General features: G+C 40.8%; 2 protein-coding genes across 2 annotated transcripts in view; both read right to left on the bottom strand.

The window, feature by feature from the left end:
- Positions 1 to 21,245, bottom strand: part of iqgap1 (IQ motif containing GTPase activating protein 1) — a 144,958-nt gene that overhangs the window by 77,957 nt on the left and 45,756 nt on the right. Inside the window, exons 3-4 of the mRNA XM_049602676.1 lie at positions 8,479 to 8,635; positions 7,652 to 7,729 (exon numbers count right to left, since the gene is read on the bottom strand). Of these exons, the coding sequence (XP_049458633.1) occupies positions 7,652 to 7,729; positions 8,479 to 8,635 (235 nt within the window). The remainder of the gene's footprint in view (positions 1 to 7,651; positions 7,730 to 8,478; positions 8,636 to 21,245) is intronic.
- On the bottom strand, positions 16,659 to 19,579 carry LOC125905388 (RAB6-interacting golgin-like). The gene has a single exon (XM_049603315.1). The coding sequence runs from the start codon at positions 18,386 to 18,388 to the stop codon at positions 17,306 to 17,308; it is 1,083 nt and encodes a 360-aa protein (XP_049459272.1). The 5' UTR covers positions 18,389 to 19,579; the 3' UTR covers positions 16,659 to 17,305.

Genomic DNA, 21,245 nt, shown 5'->3' with positions numbered 1-21,245 from the left:
AACCCAATCGAGATGGTTTGGGGTGAGCTGGACCGCAGAGTGAAGGCAAAGGGGCCAACAAGTGCTAAACACCTCTGGGAACTCCTTCAAGACTGTTGGAAAACCATTTCAGGTGATTACCTCTTGAAGCTCATGGAGAGAATGCCAAGAGTGTGCAAAGCAGTAATCAGAGCAAAGGGTGGCTATTTTGAAGAAACTAGAATATAAAACATGTTTTCAGTTATTTCACCTTTTTTTGTTAAGTACATAACTCCACATGTGTTCATTCATAGTTTTGATGCCTTCAGTGAGAATCTACAATGTAAATAGTCATGAAAATAAAGAAAACGCATTGAATGAGAAGGTGTGTCCAAACTTTTGGCCTGTACTGTACATAGAGACATATAAATAATTATATAATTAAAGATATGTAGGCTATGTTAGGTGAATACTCCTGTCAAATGCATGGTGTTGAAACATTTAATTTTGACTTAATTCCAGGCCTGCAATACCTACCTCAGAAAAATGTTGTTCAACATTGATATTATTGTTAAAATTGTTCAAAAGCTGTAAGAGAAGACAAGAGACAAAGCTAAAACAGCAGTGTTCCCTCTCTGCTGACCAGAGTTTATGTGCCTTGTGTCTCTTGTTTCAGGCACAATCATAGGCTTTGTTATTTAATGAGATTTTTTTTTATTATTTATTTATAATTTTTGTTACTTTTCCTTTTGTATCAGGAAATAAGCACAATATGTCTTTATGTTGAAAAAAATCGTGAGAGAATCGTGATCTCAATTATAAGCCAAAAAAAATCGTGATTCTCATTTTTTCCAGAATCGTGCAGATAGATGTACATAGATTGGGTAACCTAGATCATATTGAAAGAATGAATATTGACAAGACTGTGAAACTATGTGTCAATAAGATATATTGCATATTAAAAATACAAAGTATATCTCATTCGGCTGCGGCTCAAAGGAAGAACGGGTCGTCCACATTGGAAGATCAGCAGTTCGATCCCCGGCTCCTCCAACCCGCATGCTGAAGTATCAATATACTGAACCCCAAACTGCTCCCGATGGCTGTTTCATCGGTTTGAGTGTGTGAATGGTTACTGAGTAGCAGGTGGCACCTTGTATGGTAGCCTTGGCCACCAGTGTGTGAATGTGTGTGAATGGGTCAATGTGACTCAGTAGTGTAAAAGTGCTTTGAGTGGTCATAAGACTTAAAGGGCGTTATACAATGCAATCCATTTACCATTTATCACTTAACTGAGAACATTAATCCCAACTGATCATATGTTTGAAGTGTAAAAATAGAGAAAATGAGCTATATAGTTAGTTGTAACACCGTGTAACAACTAACCCCGCTGTGCGGAAATGTGATCAAGCCTAGCTAACATCTGCTGGGAGTTGGTTACGTAGTTCAAAAAGGTGTTATGTTTTAGGTAACAAGACAGTTATTATTGGTATATGGTTGGATTCAGTGACTTGCAAAGACAGCTCAGTAATCAAAAAACAAGTATGGGGGGGTTGCTAGTGAGCAGGCTACAGAGTAAGATGTCTTTTTTTGGAGCCCCACTGATCAACAATGGGAGTAGGGTTGATATATTACCTGACTACAACCCTGGTGTTGCCAAAGCCAGAGCTGCTTTTACAGACGCACGGAAGGCACTACGGGGATGGAAAGGAGTTCAGTACAGCCTGCTATTCCCGGCCAGGCTGCAGATTATCTTTTTTTGTTGTTCGTTGAAGGGGGATCTATAGATACTGACAGCAATACTGGCTAGACGAGTTAATCAGATAATCACTGAAACTATTCACCCCGATCAAACTGGTTTTATCACTGGTAGGTACTATGGAGATAATATGCATGGCCTGCAAAACATACATCCCATTTAACATCCCATTTAAAAAGATAAGAAATCCGAATCATTCATCATATCTTCAGATGCCAAAAAAGGCATTTGATTGTGTATCATGGCAGTATCTATTCCAAACATTAAAACAGTTCAGATTTAGCACTAATTTCATAAGCTGGGTGCAAACACTGACTTATCTCCACAGGCTGCTGTTAGGGTTAAGGGATACATCTGGGAAATCTGAACTGGAGCGGGGATGCATACAAGGTTGTTCTTTATCACCTTTGTTATTTGCTATCAGTAGCCCTTTTTAGATAGGAATTGTGCAAATTTGCAGGAAAGCCCAGTCAGTCTTTTTTCAGCATTGGCAATATAAAAACAAAACGGAGGAGTGCAGCAAAATGCCGCCTACCTAATTTTGTTTATACAGAATGCGCCTTTTTCGGGGCAATGGGGGGCATGAGCAAGTAACAAAACGTGTAGCTCAGTGCGTGATGTGAACAGTGACGTGGGAGGGAAGCCGCGGCTAGTCAGTCCTTCGGCGATTCTCTCATAAGTTGGCCCATTCTTCACCATCCCCGTCATTTGACAGTTAATGGCCTCTTTGTTTGTGAGGGCAAGGAATGCGCGTGATTTCTTGTCTCCTCAGTTGGTCATCTTTACAGTGTCCGTCAGATTTGCGTCTCCCTCTTGCTACTAGCTGCTCACTAATTCCTGCTACCAGCTGTTTCCTGTTTATCCACCGCCAGTGCGTTGCACATGCGGCATCATCAACAGCTCCTCCCACAAGTCATCAACAGCCCCTCCTGTTGCGGAAGGCCGCCTCTGTCTTTTTAAACTAAAAGGGTTCCGCCAATATGACTACCCTACGAGGCGGAAAATTGGGCACCTCGGATCAACTCGCCAATTCGGCTCTGTGTGTCTACACGCTTGCAGCTTGCCGCCAAAACGGCCCAACCTTCGCGGAAAATCTGGCAGTGTAAAAGGGGCTAGCATTGAACCATTAGCCCAACTTATCAGAGATGATCGTGAAATAAAAGGAATTGTGATAAATAAAGGAGCACACGAATTATTGCTCTACGCGGATGATGCTTTATCATATTTGACAGAAACCTCCTCAACAATACCACACTTGAAGGAGCTTATTTCTCAGTTTGGGTACTACTAAGGATACAAGGTAAATGTGGATAAAACAGAGGCAATGGATATCAATGGCAATATCCCACAAACTGTTTAACTTCAAAGTGAATTTAGATGGCCCAAAGAAGGTACTAAGTACCTTGGCATATATATTCCTCCATCTCTACAGAATCTTTATGATGTTAATTATAATAAAATAATTTGTTGCATTAGTGATGATCTGGAACGATGGTCTACACTCCCCCTTTCTTTTCTGGGTTGCACTGAAAGTATTCATAAGAATGTTCTGCTCAGACTTCTTTACTTATTTCAGATCTTACCAATAGATATTCCAATGTCTACTCTTGATCATTTGAATTTAAAAAAAAAATGAAATTCATATGGCAAAATAAGCGCCCAAGAATTTAATTCACAACTTTGCAACTACCAAACTTCTGTTTACGTTCAACAATGTTATCAAACACAACAGACCTAGCTCGCCCCTCCCTCCCTCATCCTCCGTGACTTTGTCATGAACGAGCAATAGTTGCTAGTTACCCTGGATTTACACACCTGTTCAAGGGATAGTGCATCCAACATGGAAATTCACCCATTATCTATTCAGCCTCATGCCGATGGAGGAGGTAGCAACAAAACTCCATCTAATGGAGGCTTATGGCGCCCCAGATTCAAACGTCCAAAAACACATAATTGAAACCACAAAATATCTCCATACTGCTCGTCCGTAGTGATCCAAGTGTCCTGAAGCCCCAAACATAAAAAGTTGTTTGGAAAAATTTCATTTGAACTCTGTTTTTAGCCTCATTGTAGCCTGAAGCTCTAACTGCTTCTCTGTACACCGCGTTCACGTGTGCACGCTTGCGTGAGACCATGAGACATGGGCATCACGTTCATGTGTGTATGCTTGCTTTCGGTTGTCTCGGGCTGGCTGGTTGGTACAGCCTGGACCCAGATGTTTTTGTTGCTATTTGCGGAGCCTGGGCTGCCTACAGAGACCGGACTTTTTCACTGCATATTCAGAGGACATGTAGCTAGCGGATCGTGAGGAGATGTTTGCTGTATGTGACATATGACTTGACTTGTGACTTGCTTGACCTGAGCAATGACTCGACTTAACTTGCTTGACCTACAGCAAGGACTTGACCTGACTTGCTTGACTCTCACCACAACTAACTTGGGACTTGCTTGAGACTTGAAGATAAAGACTTGAGACTTGCTTGTGACTTGCACATGTGTAACTTTCCCCCATGTCTGGGCTGCACAAATGAAGCCTCTGATAGTATGGATTCAGAATGGTACACACACCTGCTGGCTCAATATTGAAAAATATACAAGTACAGAGCCATTGAAAATCCTACCCTTTCTAGATGCCCCTACACAAGAAATGTCACATTGGACTAAGATTACTCTTAAAATCTGGAATAAAATAAAGTCTGCTTTTGGACTCTATGAGGACCTTTACACCTAAGCATTTGGATGCTGGCTTTAGAAAAATAATCAGATCATGGACTGATTTATCTTCATCAGTTATTTAACAATGATAATCTTAAGACATTCAAAGAGTTGAAAAATGACCTTGATCTCCCCTGGACAGATTTCTTGAGATACTTGCAGGAAAGAACTTTTTTGACAACACACAATGAGTGGGGTAAACTCATAAAGCTTACATCCTCAGAAAACTTTCTAAAAGAAATACAAATAAGAAACGGAGACAAAAAAAATAATTAGTGAAGTGTATAAAATATTATGAATCTACATAACACCCTACAGGTGAGGTGGAGGCAGAGATGAACATGGTCATATCACAGAACACTTGGTATGCACTGAGGCCCATCTGGTCACAAATACCAACACATGGGGGGAATTTAAATGGAAAAAAAAATTGTATTTAAAATGGGTCCAACACATCCCAGCTCATGTTGGAGAAACTGTGGAACATGCACTGCCGATCACATCCGTATATTTTGGCAATGTCCGAAGTTATTGGAGAGAGGTATTTGTTGCCCTTAAGGAGGTCTTTTAATAAGATATCTCACAAGACCCTACAGTGGCACTACTAGGTGTTATCCTTGAAAGTCTGAATGTGAAAGATAAGAAATACCTCTTGCATATATTACTTAAAGCAGCCTTTAGGTGGTCTGGGACTTATATCAGATGGAACAAATTGCATACTTGTTAAGATAACAAACATCGGTCTTTACTAAATGATGGAATCCTGTCCTGCCTTTATTAATACAATGAGGTTAATCATCTAGTTGGGCTCTGCCAGACTTTTGCTTTTATATTTCCCCTATGTGCATATCACATACACATATGTCATTGTCTGTAGCACAAAATTTGCACCTGTACTTTTCTGTGATTATAATGTGGAGTGGACAATTATTACTTTCATTTTTCATTTCTTAAAAAAAAAAAAAAAAGAACTTTTACCTTTTTCGATTTAAGTGTTGCTTTTTCTAACTAATTGGTTAATATGTTGGAGTAATAATTATAATAATTTCTGAATATAATGTATACAAATGTTATATACAGTTGGAAAAAAGGAAAATGTAAACATTGTATTGTTGTTGATGAAAACTTAATAAAGAAAAAAAAAAACAAAAAAAAAACAAGTATGAATGTCTCTCTCTCTGAATCTCTGTGGAATTTCACAGGTCACTATTCGGCAGTATTGTGGTCAACTGGCCAGAAGCACGAAGGGATCGACCCTGTGTAACCACTTAAAAGTCTGTAATACTCTCCTACTGATGTTTCTCCTCTCCAGTGAGTTAATTTCACCACAGAATCAACTTACACTGGCTGGAAATGTGTCTGAGGTAATCTGTCACTGTGAACAGTTCTCGAGACCAAATGACCATATTTGTGATTTGTTTTTACAGTATCCATGTCTAGTGTTTTTAGGTTTGATTTTTCAACAACATGGCTCATAAAGCTCACAGTAAAATGTATGCAGCCTACTTTCATCTCAAGCATTTAAATGTTACTTCCTACTTGACTCCACTGCAACCACAGTCTTCAAAACATTATTAATCACAACCACATTATCATGTGACAACCATTTACCATATCTCAAACCAAATTCAAGTCTCTGCAAGTACATTTTCATACTGTGCCAAAATTAACAGGCACCAATGGTATGCTTTTAATAATATTTAGCGTAGAGTGCCTCTGCCAGTTTGGGGATTGACGGTATACATGCAGACGTAATTAGACTCCCAATCACATTATCTTAGTGTGCTAGTCCGACTTTGGGAAATTCGCTTTACTACGATTTCAGTCGAACTAACATGTTTACATATATTTTAAAAGTCCAGTTTCAGTTGGACTAACACAATAAATCAATTGTCTCTAATGTCATGTGAACATACTGACTGAGCTAAAATGAAACAAGCGCTTATCACTTTTAGTGGTAGCTCAATATATTTCTAGAATTGTTCAATTTTGTGATAAAAGCACCAAATTTGGCAGATGTGTTGACAAATATATTTAGAACAAATCTGGATACCGGGGCATCAGAAACTCGCCCCCTAGTGGCCAGAGCAGTTAACTGAATCCTTCCTGCCCATGGATCCGTCCCGTTAATTGCATCCACTCCAAAATGTAATGGCTTCTAAGTTGGACCATGCTACATGCCTCCACCAAGGTTTGTGAAAATCGGTTGGACAGTTTTCACATAATCCTCATCCAAAAAATGAATGGAAGTGAATGGGCGGCCACATGTGGGCGGCCCGTGGACATGCCCCCTGAGTTGGATCAACACCAAAATTTATTAATAAATTGGGCGTCATAGCTAAAAAAAAATGTTCATTCTTGTGATAAAAGCTCCAAATTTGGTACATTTATAGCTTAATATACTGGAATAGAACACTTTGGTCACACTTTGGTCATGCCACCCAATTTATTAGTTTGTCAGCAGAATTATACAAAAACTGCCGGACTGATTGACTGACTGATTTTCACAAAATTCGGTGGAGGGATGTAACACATGCCAACTTAGAATACATTAAATTTTGGTGTTGATCCAACTCAGGGGGTGTGTCCACGGGCCGCCCACATGTGGCCGCCCATTCACTTCCATTCATTTTTTGGATGAGGATTATGTGAAAACTGTCTTTCACAAACCTTGGTGGAGGCATGTAGCATGGTCCAACTTAGAAGCCATTACATTTTGGAGTGGATCCAATTAAAGGGACGGGTCCATGGGCTGGTAGGATTCAATTGCCTGCTCTGGCCACCAAGGGGCGAGTTTCTGATGCCCCAATATCCAGATTTGCTCTCAATATATTTGTCAACACATCTGCCAAATTTGGTGCTTTTATCACAAAAATGAACTATTTTATAACTATGCCGTCCCACTATTTGATAAATAACATGAACAAAAAAACTCAAACCACATTTTGTTAACATAGGAGAGACAGAGAGTTGGACAGCAAACAGCGGCTGCACTTTGTGCGTTACTGTGCATGAAAACATCACCAGTTAAAACACCATCTGACATAATCTGACAGGTACGGATCTTTGAGATCAGATCGGGACATCCCAAATTCAATTACAAAAACAGAATTGTAGAACAAGGGAGGAGATTTTTATTGAAGGTTTTACTAACTGGTTCAGGAGGAAACTCTGGCTGATACTTGGTGTTCATTAAAATAAAGTCTTAACCATGCTCACCTTTGGCAGTCCCTTCTCTGCCATGGCATTGAGCCACTGGATGACATTGTCTGTGTGTCTGAAATGGAGACCGGTTGCCTGTAAAAAAGAAATTAAACATCAGGACACAAAAAACATGTTGTTAAGTTCCAAAGAAGACTCCAGCCTCCTTCACACTGACAACACCAGCTACATACTGAGGTCCTATTCAGCTACAACCTCAGACAGGTTACAACACAAAGCAGTGACTGTCATAAACTGGACTTAAAGGAATACTATGACAGTAAAGACTCTACAGACACAATCTGAGTTACATCTCAGAACTGAATGATGGAGATCAACATGTTCTTCTTTTCATAGCTCTAGGAAAGGAGAGTAAAAAAACAAAAAAAAATGTAGAAACTCTTTGGAGCATTACATTAACACTTCCTGCTTTAAAAAAAGATATAAAAATGATGTCCTTGTTAACACCCCCAGACATGAGATTATTGAAAAAGCACCACAGAGGGGCATGGTGTTTCTTTTTAGCGTGAACTATCTCTTTAAACGTTTTAACACCCATGCGCTCCATCTTAACCACTGCTGCCTTTTGATACATCATGTTTTTGGTTATTCTTGTATTTATTATGATTTTATCTTGATTGTTTACTGTGGCAGTTTTTGACCTGCTAATGGAGGCATCAAAAGCACTTCAAGTTTTTAAAAATACATTACTTGGACGTAGAAATACATAAATCCCTACAGTTCACATCTCTGACCGCCATTCTCAGTGTCTGGCTTTAGTGATTGACCAAATTTTGGTAATGTAATCTTCCTCCAATGTACAAATACACAATGCATGTTTGCACCTTGTAACGTGTCTGCTCACGGTCATAGATCTTCTTAAGGGAGACGGTTTTTGGGGCAAAGAAGTTGCCCAGTTTGGCCAGATAGACGCCATTCCTCAGCCCCTCCTCCAGCTCTGTGGTGGGAGGCAACTCCTCGTCCAGACAGGCCTCCATCCATCTGCAAGGAGAGCAACGCAACACATACATCACATACCACAGGAAACACCAAGAGGAAACATACGTTCAGACTTAAATATACACCCCGGATTCCCTTCAGAGATAATTACTGTTTTTAAAACTTCTGCCATTTCGTTTTTGTAAAGACACAAGACAGTAAAGACAGCACTTCTTAGGGGTATGAATTTAACAAGGGTGTCCTGCTTCTTAAAAACAATTTTCAATAGAAAGCACTACTTACAGTTAATAGAAACTGAGGAAAGATAATGCACAAAAAAGTGTAACATGCAGTCAAATATGTTCTAGAAATGTTGAAGTAGTGTGGCCATGTGACATTGAAAAGACTGTTTTGATAGCATTATAACTTCAGTTAGCAGTATCCCATTTAAGAGGCAATTCTCTTGGATCAAGTCAACCAATGTCTGTTAATTGATGCTGATGGTCAAATGGCAACAAAATGCCTTATCTGGCTGACTGCCATCAGACCAGTGATGTCTGGGATTCCATATTTAACAAAGAAAGAGAAAAAAAATATCTGAAGTCTCCCCCAAGCAACTGTACTGGTCAGCTGAATCCTTTTTACTTTGTGTTACAGCTGACTGAAGCAGCACGGGCAGGGAGGATCCACATGCAGGACAACAGACAGGTGGATTCAGAAAAGATTGTTTAATGGAAGAAAACAGGCAGATGAGATGAATATCAGACAGGCAGGGAAACAAGTAGAAAAATCAACACAAAAACCCAAAAACACAGGGAACTCACAAGGTAAAATGAGCAGATAAACCAACAACAAGCGAGTGACAGTGGCAGGTCATATACTAAAGAGGGTGATGAGGTAACTAGGAACAGATGTGTGAGGGGGGAGAGAAGCCCAGGTGATTGCAAATGGAAAATAGGAGAGGATATGGGGCTTGGAAGAAAGTCCGAGGACAGCTGGTGGCTGGATGGAAAACAGCAGTTCTGGGGAATTAAAGGGACAGACCTGATCAGGGAAAATAAGCAGGGGCTGGAAACAGAGGCAGAGGGGAACAGAAGAGCAGACAATGGGTGTTTCTCAAGGTCAAGGAGGGATCCCCAAACAGCTGAATTTTAAGGAGGCTACATCACTGAACCCTGCCAAAGGACTGTTCCAATGTCAAGGATCTTTCCGAATTTCACCAAGTACTGAGTCCCTCTTTCAGAGAAATCCCCAGAATACATATGTGTATCCTCAGTGGGTAGAGAATACCTACAATGCTTTGCACCCAATCTGCTGGAAGTGAAAGCGGGGCCTCTTTAATGAGACTTGAGCCAGCGGAGTTCAGCGGGATTTAGATAAATGTCATTTATTTGGATTAATATCTCCAGAAGTTTCATACAAGCATGACAAAAAATATTGACAGAAACCTCATAAAAGAATGTGATTTAGTTAGATAAAATATTAAATTTTTTCAATGTATCATTTACAGCAGAGATGGAGCTCTAAGTGTCCACCTCCTCCCGCTATTGACATGATAATGACATGGTAATTGCTTTCATTCTGTCAGCTTCAATTGATGTATTTTTCAGGGGAATCCCGGTGAGAACAGCCACAGTAAAGACATTGGAATATTCTGCAGGTCAAAGCATACAGGTAGCTGGTCAGCTGTTTCAGAAAAGCGCGGCTCATCTGATCAGATCCGCTTTTCATATTATTGTGGTGGCGTGTGTGGTAAGACGCACATAAAATATGGAACACTTTGGAATCAGAGTTATTCTGTTTGAGTCTGTGTATATACTGTAAATGATAATTTAGAACTTTTTTCAGCTGCTGTCTTCACTTCATTACTCCACTTAATCGTAAGTATGATCCAGAGAAATACATTCTCCCTAAAACTCAAATGGCTCTGAAAATTCTGCTTACATTTGTTCAAATTGTACAACATTAGAGTGCCAAAATTATCACAGTACCCTGAAAAAAAAGTGGATATATCAATATCGGTATCAGTTATCTCCAAATGAGCTGTTATAAATCAGCATATTGGATATCAGAAAAAACTCCAATGTTGCACATCCCTAAACGTAACCAGGTCTGATATTATAGAGCTGAACCTCAGATGTCTGAAAGTGACCACCCTTCAGATCAGGGCTGTCAATCTCATTTGAGTGAGAAACAGCCTGAGATGAGTTAAGAAAAATAAGTACAAATTCAACAATATGTTTCATGTGGACTTTTTCAGTCCACTACTCACTGTCATCACATGTGCATTTTTCCATACATGTCCACTCCTGTGTCGTAATGCTGACGTCACTACATGACACCAGACTAAAGTGAAACCAAACCTGAGGAAGCAGGTGATTATTCTCTGCCTGACAAACCATGTAGACAGCACATTCAGAATATGCGTCTCAACTGGGGTTTTACCGCAGTTTGCCATACACAGCCACTACCAGAAGCTCAAAACAAGAGTCAATAGCAAAAGCAAAAAAAGCTGTTTGGCATTGGCAGAAATGATTTGGCAAATTTTTCATGGGCGCAACCCACATGCTCAGCTCTGCTGCTCAACCCACAAGTGCATGTTCCTTACAAATGTGGCACCATTTAAAAGGGAAATAAACAGACTTTCCCATGGTACAAGATTTATTGCCAAGAAGCATTGTTACAACAAAGAAATAATCTACCAAACACAAATTTCCTTACCTTTTGTGCTTAGCTTAGATCTCACAGGTATGCGTTACATACATACATACATCACAGCTCCTACACATTCCCTGAATGAATGATCCTGAACCAATAACGTGTGAGTGGCTGAGGCTAGAGGCTGTGCAGCTCTAACCTGGCCTGTGGCAACCTCTCGTCCTCCTGCACACTGAGTTCCCAGCATTCCTCATGTGTGACATTTCATTTCTTTTAGGTCATATTGTGGAGTCACATTCTTGTTGTGTTCCCATGTTAGCTCTGGGCCACAGAGAAGACATGCCAAGCCCCCATACTAGGATGAGCCTGGTGGACTGGATTCCACCATCTCATGTCATCACTACCAAGTAATCACTCCATTTTTGTACCCAAAAATTAAACTGGCATTTCCCTCTCTCAAATATGTTTAGAGTTCATATAAGAGAAGTACTATCTTTCTTCTTTCAGTAGCTGAGAAAATGTTTTTAAACAAACTTGTTTTTAAACAAACTTGCCTCCCCCACAAACTTGTCATTGGTGCTGTATGTAAACACACTGTATCTACACTGTTCAGCAGCTTGTTAATGGAGATGTCATGTGTCTGTTCACAGTCGCTTCTCTTACTCAAAGCCAATCCAGCTGCATTCTGCTGTAAGGAAAAGAAAATTAGACCTAACTTGACATTCATTTTTAAGGTATAGGATTAGACACATTTGTGCCACTGTAGCTGCTCTGCAAAGTCAGAAGATGGGTTTTCTTTTAAAGGTGTGTAAAATTGAGGGAGATTTAGTGGCATCTAGCGGTGAACTGCACATTTCAACCAACTAAAACTCCAGGTTAGAATTCCCTCAGGCTCATTGTTCATTACAGAGAAAAGATCAGAAATGTCTTTTATTCTTATCTGGGCCTTTTGCTCTATGCCTGGATCAACTGTAAAATGAAGCCATTTTAGCTGACTTCCCCACCTCAAAGCAACACGTCTTCTTTTACTAAAGATAACATTTCATGAGGCAAACATTGTTTCTTTCTCAGTAATGAACAGAGTTGTCTGCCCTGATTTATTAAGGCCTTCAGATATCAGCTCTGATTATGAAAACCTTGAGTTTATCATCAGCTATGAGGAATTTCACACACTGAAGTCAAACACGGAATTTGAAAAAAATGCAAAGTCTCTCTCTTTTCACTTTCTAAGGAAACGCTCCCTCTCTTCTGTAATGGAGGTCTTTGTCAAGCAGCAACAGGGTTAAATACAACCTGAGTGAGATTAAAAGATCTCCTTCCTCGTACAGACAGACCCCCTGCTCTCCCCTTAAACACACACACGAGCCCTGACCTTATGGTTTCTTTTATCCGTAATTTTTTATATATTTTTTGGTATAAATATCATGCTGCAGTCCCTCTCCTGCTCGTTGCGTTGGGGTTGCTTACACACAGACACACACACACTTGCATTACTCAAGCTTTCAAAGTTTACAATTCTTGTTTGGACATTTGGTCCTCATACAAATACATGAACATACATCGCAAACAGACTTTGCAGTGCACAGGCCAGCTAAGCCCCAGCTGAAACAGTTTCCCTCCCAGGAAGACATGCCATGGGCTCTCCAAACAGGCCTGCTATTGAGGCCGAGGTGACCAACCCATGGCGCAAGGCCTGGGCCTGCCAGCCAGGAACAACCCCCTCCCCTTTCACTGCAAACTGGAGCAGTGAAAGGCTCCAAAAAGACTGCTAACTAATGGCTCTTTTATCGGGCCTACACGCCCTTTCCAGGCTAGCTCAAACACAGACACACCCTCCACTTCACCAGTACAACAGCTGCTGGGATTTTTGAATGTCAACGACTGGATTCCAACAACAGCGTAGAGCAGCCTAAGGACATGTTGTGTTGTTATTATGATACTAACAGGCATGTCTACAATCAAAGAATAGCCACAACTATGAAAGCATTGTCTGGAATGACTCTAAACAAAAAACAGATTATGAGAGATAGAAAGGTGCAAGAGCATCTTCTAAGAAAGGCTATGTGAAGGCTAATGCTATGTTCATGTCAATCAATCAATTTTATTTATAAAGCCCAATATCACAAATCACAATTTGCCTCACAGGGCTTTACAGCATACGACATCCTTCTGTCCTTAGGACCCTCGCAGCAGATAAGGAAAAATTCCCCAAAAAAACCCTTTAATGTGGAAAAAAATGGTAGAAACCTCAGGAAGAGCAACTGAGGAGGGATCCCTCTTCCAGGATGGACAGACGTGCAATAGATGTCATACAGAACAGATCAACATGGTAAATTAACAGTAATCCGTATGACACAATGAGACAGAAAGAGAGACAGAGACAGAGAGAGATGCAGGACAGACGGTAATGACAGTAGCTTACAACAACATTAATTACAGTAATAATATTATAATTCTAATTACGGCTATTGTGGTACAATATGTTGAAAGTAGACATAAACAATTTATCTTTTAAGCATTGCCATCGCGATGCACACATGTGCAATATTTACATCACGGGGCTTGTGATGTGGCTCGTCCTAATTAAATTAAGCATGCAAGTTTAAATTGCCGAGAGATGCGCATAAAACTCGCTTCCGTTTTAATGACTGACCAACAAAAGATGTCTAATTTAGTGGAATAAAGAATGAACATCCTATTAAAGTGCTGGAATTTGTTATCTACGTGACAACGCCTGAAAACAACACAGGCTCTGCTCCACTGACTGTGTGCACAGTGCATTGCTGCGGGTTCGGGCCTGGCTTGGTTATAAATGACTCGGACTCGGGAAAATGCGGCCCGAGCCGCACTCTCACCTGTGTCTGATACAGTGATACAGTAAGCAGAGGAGAATTGTAAAGGCGCGACCATGTAGAGACAGAAATGACATGTGAGGGTCCTACGGACAGGGATGTCGTATGCTGTAAAGCCCTGTGAGGCAAATTGTGATTTGTGATATTGGGCTTTATAAATAAAATTGATTGATTGATTGGCATGCCGTCATGTAAACAATATAAGTCATCACGTTAGAAGGTGAAACATTTCACAGTATAACAGGATAAATAGTATAATGTTATGTTATTATATGAAGCGTCCACCGCGCAAAATAATATAACTTTAGCTTATGAAGAGATAAGATGGAGCCCTCTCCTCTCCTCTTATATGCTTTACTCACAAGTAGTGATGTTATGAGAACCAATACTTGCGATACCTTTCGATTCCATGGTGATAGAAAAATAATTTTTACTCTCATTTCATACTAATTTTTTTGAAAAACCAGAAGAACCGAAACCAGCGTAAGAATCGGTGCTATGACTGTTCCGGAACTGATGAGGGCAGTATACGCCATATAGCGTTACAATCATAGACTGTATAAAAATAATGGACGTAGTCACCGTGACGTCACCCATCCATTTCTGAGGAGCGGGTTTGAAGCTCAAAATACCCAGCTATGGACGTCGCCATCTTGGCAGTGCCTGACTCCGCCCAACTCCCGGACAACCAAAAATGGGCAAAGAGGGCCGAAGGAAGCCTAGTTGCTTAAACACGCCCACCTCGCTCAGCGCTGCTAAGTTAGCTAAGGCTAACAAGCTAGGCTAAGAAGCTACGAGGCCAACAAGCTATGCTACTTTGGCTAGCCCTGTGGTGTTGGCTGCTCCCGCTTGGTGCCAGCTCCCTCACGAAACTTGAGGTAAGTTGAGTTTAGCTGAAACTAACGTTATACAACAAACCTTGAAACAATGATTCAGCTGTTATTGAGATTACACAATCTTAAAAACTCTGCAACGTTTTTAAATATATAACGCTAATTATTTATTGCACTCATTTTACTTTCATAGACACAGTGTGGATCATTGGTGACAGCTATGTCTGGCGTGGTGTCCAGAGAGCTGCAGAGACCTTGGGAAGCACCCTCAGCATGCCGGGCATCCGTGTCCGCTAGTTTGGCTGGGGTGGACTGCAGTGGAGGCCTTTTCTCCTTCTTTCCCCATTCCCTTCGAGGAAGAGCAGCACCAGATGTCCTCATCATCCACTGTTGCGGCAGTGACATGGGGAAGGTCAGCAGTGTCAAGCTGGTCAGCATGATGAAGGAGGACCTGCACCAGCTACACATCCAGCATCCTGGCGTTAAGATAATATTTTCTTCATTGGCCCAAAGGTGCAGGTGGGAGGCTGGTGGCAATCCAGCAAAGATTGATAAGGCCAGGAAATGTGTTTATAGTGTTATGGCTGCATTTGTTCATAGTTTAAATGGTGCCATAATTGAGCACCCTCACATCAGACACATTCATCTCACACCTAGGAGAAATTATACGTTTTTAAGTAAATTAGTTAATTATCTTAAAGACCACCTCCAAACGCAGTGAACTGTTTACTGTTGGCAGTGTCACTGCTTTTGAATTTGGCCTTTAGGACACATTGTGTTATTCCTGAACATAGCTCAGGCTGTCATGGCTAATGTTGAGTTTTTGATATTCATCTATAACTTGTTTAAAATTTCAATAAATTCTATTTACATTTGCACTCCTTTTGTCTTTGTTACTGACTGAATGTTGTATTTCACAATCAAATCTGACTGTCAACTGAAAGGGCAAACAAATCATACACTACAGATAAAACATAAAGCATTAATGTTTAACATTGTCACTGACAAAAAATTAAGCAGTCCATTTCTGTGTGGGCCTGATTATTTTAACTTTGTACTTGAAGATAACTAAGCACCTTACTACCCAGCAGCAGAGCCTGAGAAGATATTGGAGAGTAACCTTTGTTTGCTGCTCTGTTACAAGTCTAGTTTTAACACATTAGAATTTGACTGGATAAAAGGGCTCAAAGTGAAAAACAAAGAATTAGCTGGACACAATAGTTTTGAAGCCCCCAAGGAGGTATCACTTGTTCGTTATGTTGCCAACTCTGAGAGGGTCTTCATCAGGCAAAGGTATTGTGATGTTTTTATAGTGCAAATGCAAACAGAAACATAATCAGCCAATTGTGTGTTACGTTTTCACTATATAAGCCTCAATACCGAGCAATACCCACAGAACCTACTCATATGTCACAACGTCACAAATAAATAATACCTCATACAGGACTTAAAACTATTCAGTGTGCAGATATTTCCTTGTTTTTCACAAAAGGAGAATAGTTTCTCAGTGAAATTTCTTCATTTGTCTTAAAGAAATGTTCAAACAAAACCAGCACATAACATCAGCTTTCATTTTTTTTTTTTTTTTTTTACATTCTGCTAAGATAAATGCAAACTTGGGTTAATGTTAAGACATAAATGAAAACATTAAGATACCATTAACGATCATATTTTAGATTTAGTTTTATAACAGTAATTATAAAACCTATGAAGTAGGACCCAGTGTCAATCAATCAATCAATCAATTTTATTTATAAAGCCCAATATCACAAATCACAATTTGCCTCACAGGGCTTTACAGCATACGACATCCCTCTGTCCTTAAGACCCTCACAGCGGATAAGGAAAAACTCCCCAAAAAACCCCTTTAACGGGGAAAAAAAACGGTAGAAACCTCAGGAAGAGCAACTGAGGAGGGATCCCTCTTCCAGGACGGACAGACGTGCAATAGATGTCGTACAGAACAGATCAACATGATAAATTAACAGTAATCCATATGACACAGAGAGAGAGAGAGAGAGAGAGAGAGAGAGAGAGAGATGCAGGTAATGACAGTATCTTACAACAACATTAATGAAAGTAATAATATTATAGTTATAGTTCTGGTTACTGCGGTACAATATGTTGAAAGTATGTATTAATATCTGGCAGTATACATGTGTGACAATAGTCATATGTGTATAATAACAGAAGAAGTATGACTAATGACTAATGATGGCAGCAGCAGCAGGAGGCATCTGGCGGGACCACGGCAGCAGCACAACCACACACGTCACGCTGTCCAGGCACCGCTGTGATATGAGTTAAGCATTAGTGTTTTATATTAATCTACACTGCGACGTGTGACAATGTCCTGATATTTCACAGCTGACATCTTTATTTTCTGAGCATCAGGAAGCCATAATTTCACTCTGGACACAGTTTTCTAATGTTTTACAGTCTTGTTCAGTCTTTGGTGCTTCGGTCATCGGGTGGTGCTCTTGCTGAACGCCACCTCCCTTCTCCTCCACAGCCTCTCCCTCTGTGGCTCCACAGTCTTTGGTTGATTGCACTGTCCCCTCTTGATTCTCCACTGAGCCGTTTCCCTGTTTCCCGTCTCTCTGCCTCTCCACACAGCTTTCTGTCTTCCTCTTCTCCTGCTCCTCCTCATGCTGCTTCTGCCTCTCCAGCTCTTCCTCGGTGGCTTGAAGCTGCAGCTGCTGCATCAGCTCCTCCAGCTTGTGGGCTTTACGCAGCTCGTTCTGCTGGATGATGGTGCAGAGGTGCTCCGTCAGCTGCTCCTTCACCTCTGTCTTCTTGTGCAGGTCCAGCTTGGCCATCACATACTCCGCCTCCGCCTTATCATAACGCTTTCTGGCAGCGGAGTAGTCCCAGCTGGCTTGCTCAATCTTGCCTCTCAGGATGCCGATATCATTGGACACCATGTCATCTAGAGCCTGGAGCTCCTTCTGAATCCTCTTCAGCTTCACAGCTTCTGCCTGAGTCTGTTTGGACTTCTCAGCAATAGTTTTCGTCAGCAGAGCCTTCTTGCGCTTATTCCTCTCTTCCATTATCTTTTGCTCTTGCTGTAGTTGCTCCAGACGCGTCTTTTCCCGTAGTGCCACCTCTTGTTTCTCCAGCTCTTTGACGGCCGGGGTCTCCTGCTCTGGAGGCGGCTTCATCTCGCTAGGTTTCTGCTGCACCTCCTGTTTGACAGCCGGAGCTGCTGTTGGAGCTGTGGGCTGAGGCCGAGGCTGAGGCTCTTCCTTCGGCGGCGGCGGTTTGGTGAGTTGTTGCTCCGGTGGGAGGCAAGGAGACCCGGCTCCTGCGTTTTTCTGAGCGGCCAGCTGAAGGGCCTTCTCCCGCTGCAACTGCTGCCGACTCCGGTTGGCTGGACCAGATTTCCGCCCGCGGGTTGCCGCTGCGGGGAATGTTGAGTCTTTCTGCTGCATCTTCCGTAACTTCTCGTCAGAAAAACCGGCCCAGCCGCTCATTGTGCAGCTTTACATATGAAATACCCAAAACAACACAGCAAGAATCATGCACACAGCAAATAGTCTGCTTACTGACTTGTCATAATTTGCAAAATCTTAATTTCTTGTGAAACAACCTCTTTACTGTGGAGTAAATATCACATTGGCCTAGACGTTGTAGGATATATATATATATATACATATGTATACGGTGACAAACAAAACATCAAAATCTTGTCCCATATCCTCTCGATTCTGCATTCATATGCAGATATCGGTTTATAGAGATTAGGATTCAGCAGACTGAACTAACTCCTTCTGTCTCTGGATCATTAACAATGTTATAAGTACAGAAAATCAAACAGGTCTACAGTACAGGAAAACATGGAAACATCGCAAATCATTGTCTTATCCCTCCTGTAGCTGGCAGGAAGCTCCAGTCCGTGCCGAGTTCAGAGGTCAGTCTCATAGGAAGAGATCTGATACTCACTACTGTCTCTCCAGGAAGACACACTGACACATTACCAGCAGTCCGACGCCAGCTGCGGTTGAGGTGCATCCTCTGTTCTCCTGCACAGTTTAAATTCACCTCCTCCTGCAGCATGGCTTTACTGGCTATAATTATTTATTTTTTGGCTGCAAAGGGTCTGTTAATAATCTTGAGTCTTTAGTGGAGATGAGAAACTTTGGGCTTTAGTTAAATACATGCTTCCACCGCAGTTAATATTTAATAACAGCTAAGCTTATACTAACAGATCACGAGTCTTATTGTAATGCTCAGAGGTACTGTTCTCTTGTCTCTCTCAGGAAGCATTTTTATTGTCATGCTTGTTTGGAAATGTTGGATCGGGACTATAAAAAACAAGGACAATTTGTGTCTAGTGTGCTACTGGCTGATGTGTCTTACATAAAACTATCCTGAAAAAGCCACTTTAATATAATCAGAGAGAGCTGAGAACTGATTTTTCAGGATTCAAAAAGATGCTGAGCAATTTGAAACTGGTTACATTTGGCTGAAATAATGTTGTTTCAACAGCATTTAAAATGACTTCAAGTCATTACGTTGCAAGTCCTACATAGTTAAAAATACTGGTACAATACAGTAATGAAATTGTTGTTAAAACAACAGTTCTATGTAACCAAGGTGTCCAGGAAAACCTACTGAAACTGTCAAATCAGCATGTTAGTGAGATGATCCTGAATCACTAGGTACATAATGTGATCTATTTAGACATTTTGATTTTGAATTAACCATCAACAATAACCCATAAACCAGATTCAAGCGTCACAAACAGTGACACGATTGTTTGCAGTGTAATTTTCAGTTTTCAAAAGCTTGCCTTTCCTAATTTGCCAGTGTGGAAATTCACATTAACACTGTACCTATGTGTCAGTTATTATTTTGTGGCAGTAAAAACAAGAATGTTGCAGGCTGTCATGCATCCTGCTGGATTACAACAAGAATATGAAACAGACATTTAGCCTAAAAACAACACATAACAGAGACAAAGTGTCGGTGTAGGAGATTAGAAGTTACTTATTAGTATGTTATTGAAGCAAACTCAACACTTCCTGTTCAGTTTCACAATGGAATCGGACATGCTAGTTTTGGCCTATTTAGAAGCAGCAGTAGCTCAGTCCATAAGGACTTAGCTTGGGAACTGGGGGGCTGCCCGGTTAAGTCCTCGTCCACACCAAATATGGAGTGTGGACTGGTAGCTGGAGAGGTGCCAGTTTGCCTACTGGGCACTGCCGAGGTGCGCTTAGGCAAAGCACTGAACCCCCAACTGCTTGGGGCGCCTGTCAAAGGCTGCCCCCTCACTCTGACATCTATCCATTTAATGCATGTATAGGTCCTGTTTGTGCATATCTGTGTAAGAATGAAGCTCTTCTTCTTCTTCTTCTCTTTCTCCTCCTCCTCCTTCTCCTTCTCCTTCTTTAGTAATTTATCCTCACGAAACACAGCACTTTCAGGCATGTTTTAATTTAATGTAGAAATAATTACAATTGCCAGATAAACGTTACGTATATTGTTAAAACTAGGGATGCACAATATATATTGTATATATAATATTGGATGTTTTGCCGAGATCCCATGTGGAACAACTCATTTAACTGATAAGCGATACTGATATCAATATATCATATATATTTTTTTCCCCACCTGATATTAGTGATCATCATGTCTCCTCTGTAGTGGAATTAATATCATATTGATGCATGCATACTTGTATTGTAATGGCCAACTAGCAGATGGAAAAATGAAACAGAATACTTTTCAATGTACGTAATATTCATTCATTGTGCAGATAAGAAAAAGCATGTTGGCTGATTCTGATAGTTTACTTATAAGCCGACATCGACCAATAGCGATCACGTGCTTATATTAACGTGCACCCCTAGTTAAAACTTTTTAGCATCACCCACATACAAATTGAGCTGAACAGCGATCAGCAGTAAAGTAATCAAATGAAGCCAGCTGACCAAAATCTGTAGTGTGTGTTGGTCAGCTAGAACCAACTCTGTGGTGAAGAAAATAACTTGGTCTGCTTCACCTCCAAAACCCTGCGCCCATTTGGTGTCTTGGCTTTCCATGGACTGCAACTGCAAATGAAAAGAATGTGAATGGAACCCCCTGGTTTAAAAGCCTGGGTATGGAAGCACTTCTTTGAAGTTGAATGGAAAGGGGACCTGGACAAGAGCTACACTGTATGCAAGTAAATGTATCTCTTTATTCAATTATGGGTCATTACAAATACAGTATACTATTTTTAAAAGTTTCAAGAAGTCACACAATTAGAAAAATAAATCATGTTTAGAAATCAAAAATTCTGATGCATCAGTGCATCCATAATCGTTTTATTACTGAATCGTTGCC

Source organism: Epinephelus fuscoguttatus, linkage group LG2, assembly GCF_011397635.1.
Source record: "Epinephelus fuscoguttatus linkage group LG2, E.fuscoguttatus.final_Chr_v1".
Lineage (NCBI taxonomy): Eukaryota > Metazoa > Chordata > Actinopteri > Perciformes > Serranidae > Epinephelus > Epinephelus fuscoguttatus.
The sequence above is the reverse complement of the archived record's forward strand: the minus strand, read 5'-3'. Positions and strand labels throughout refer to the sequence as shown.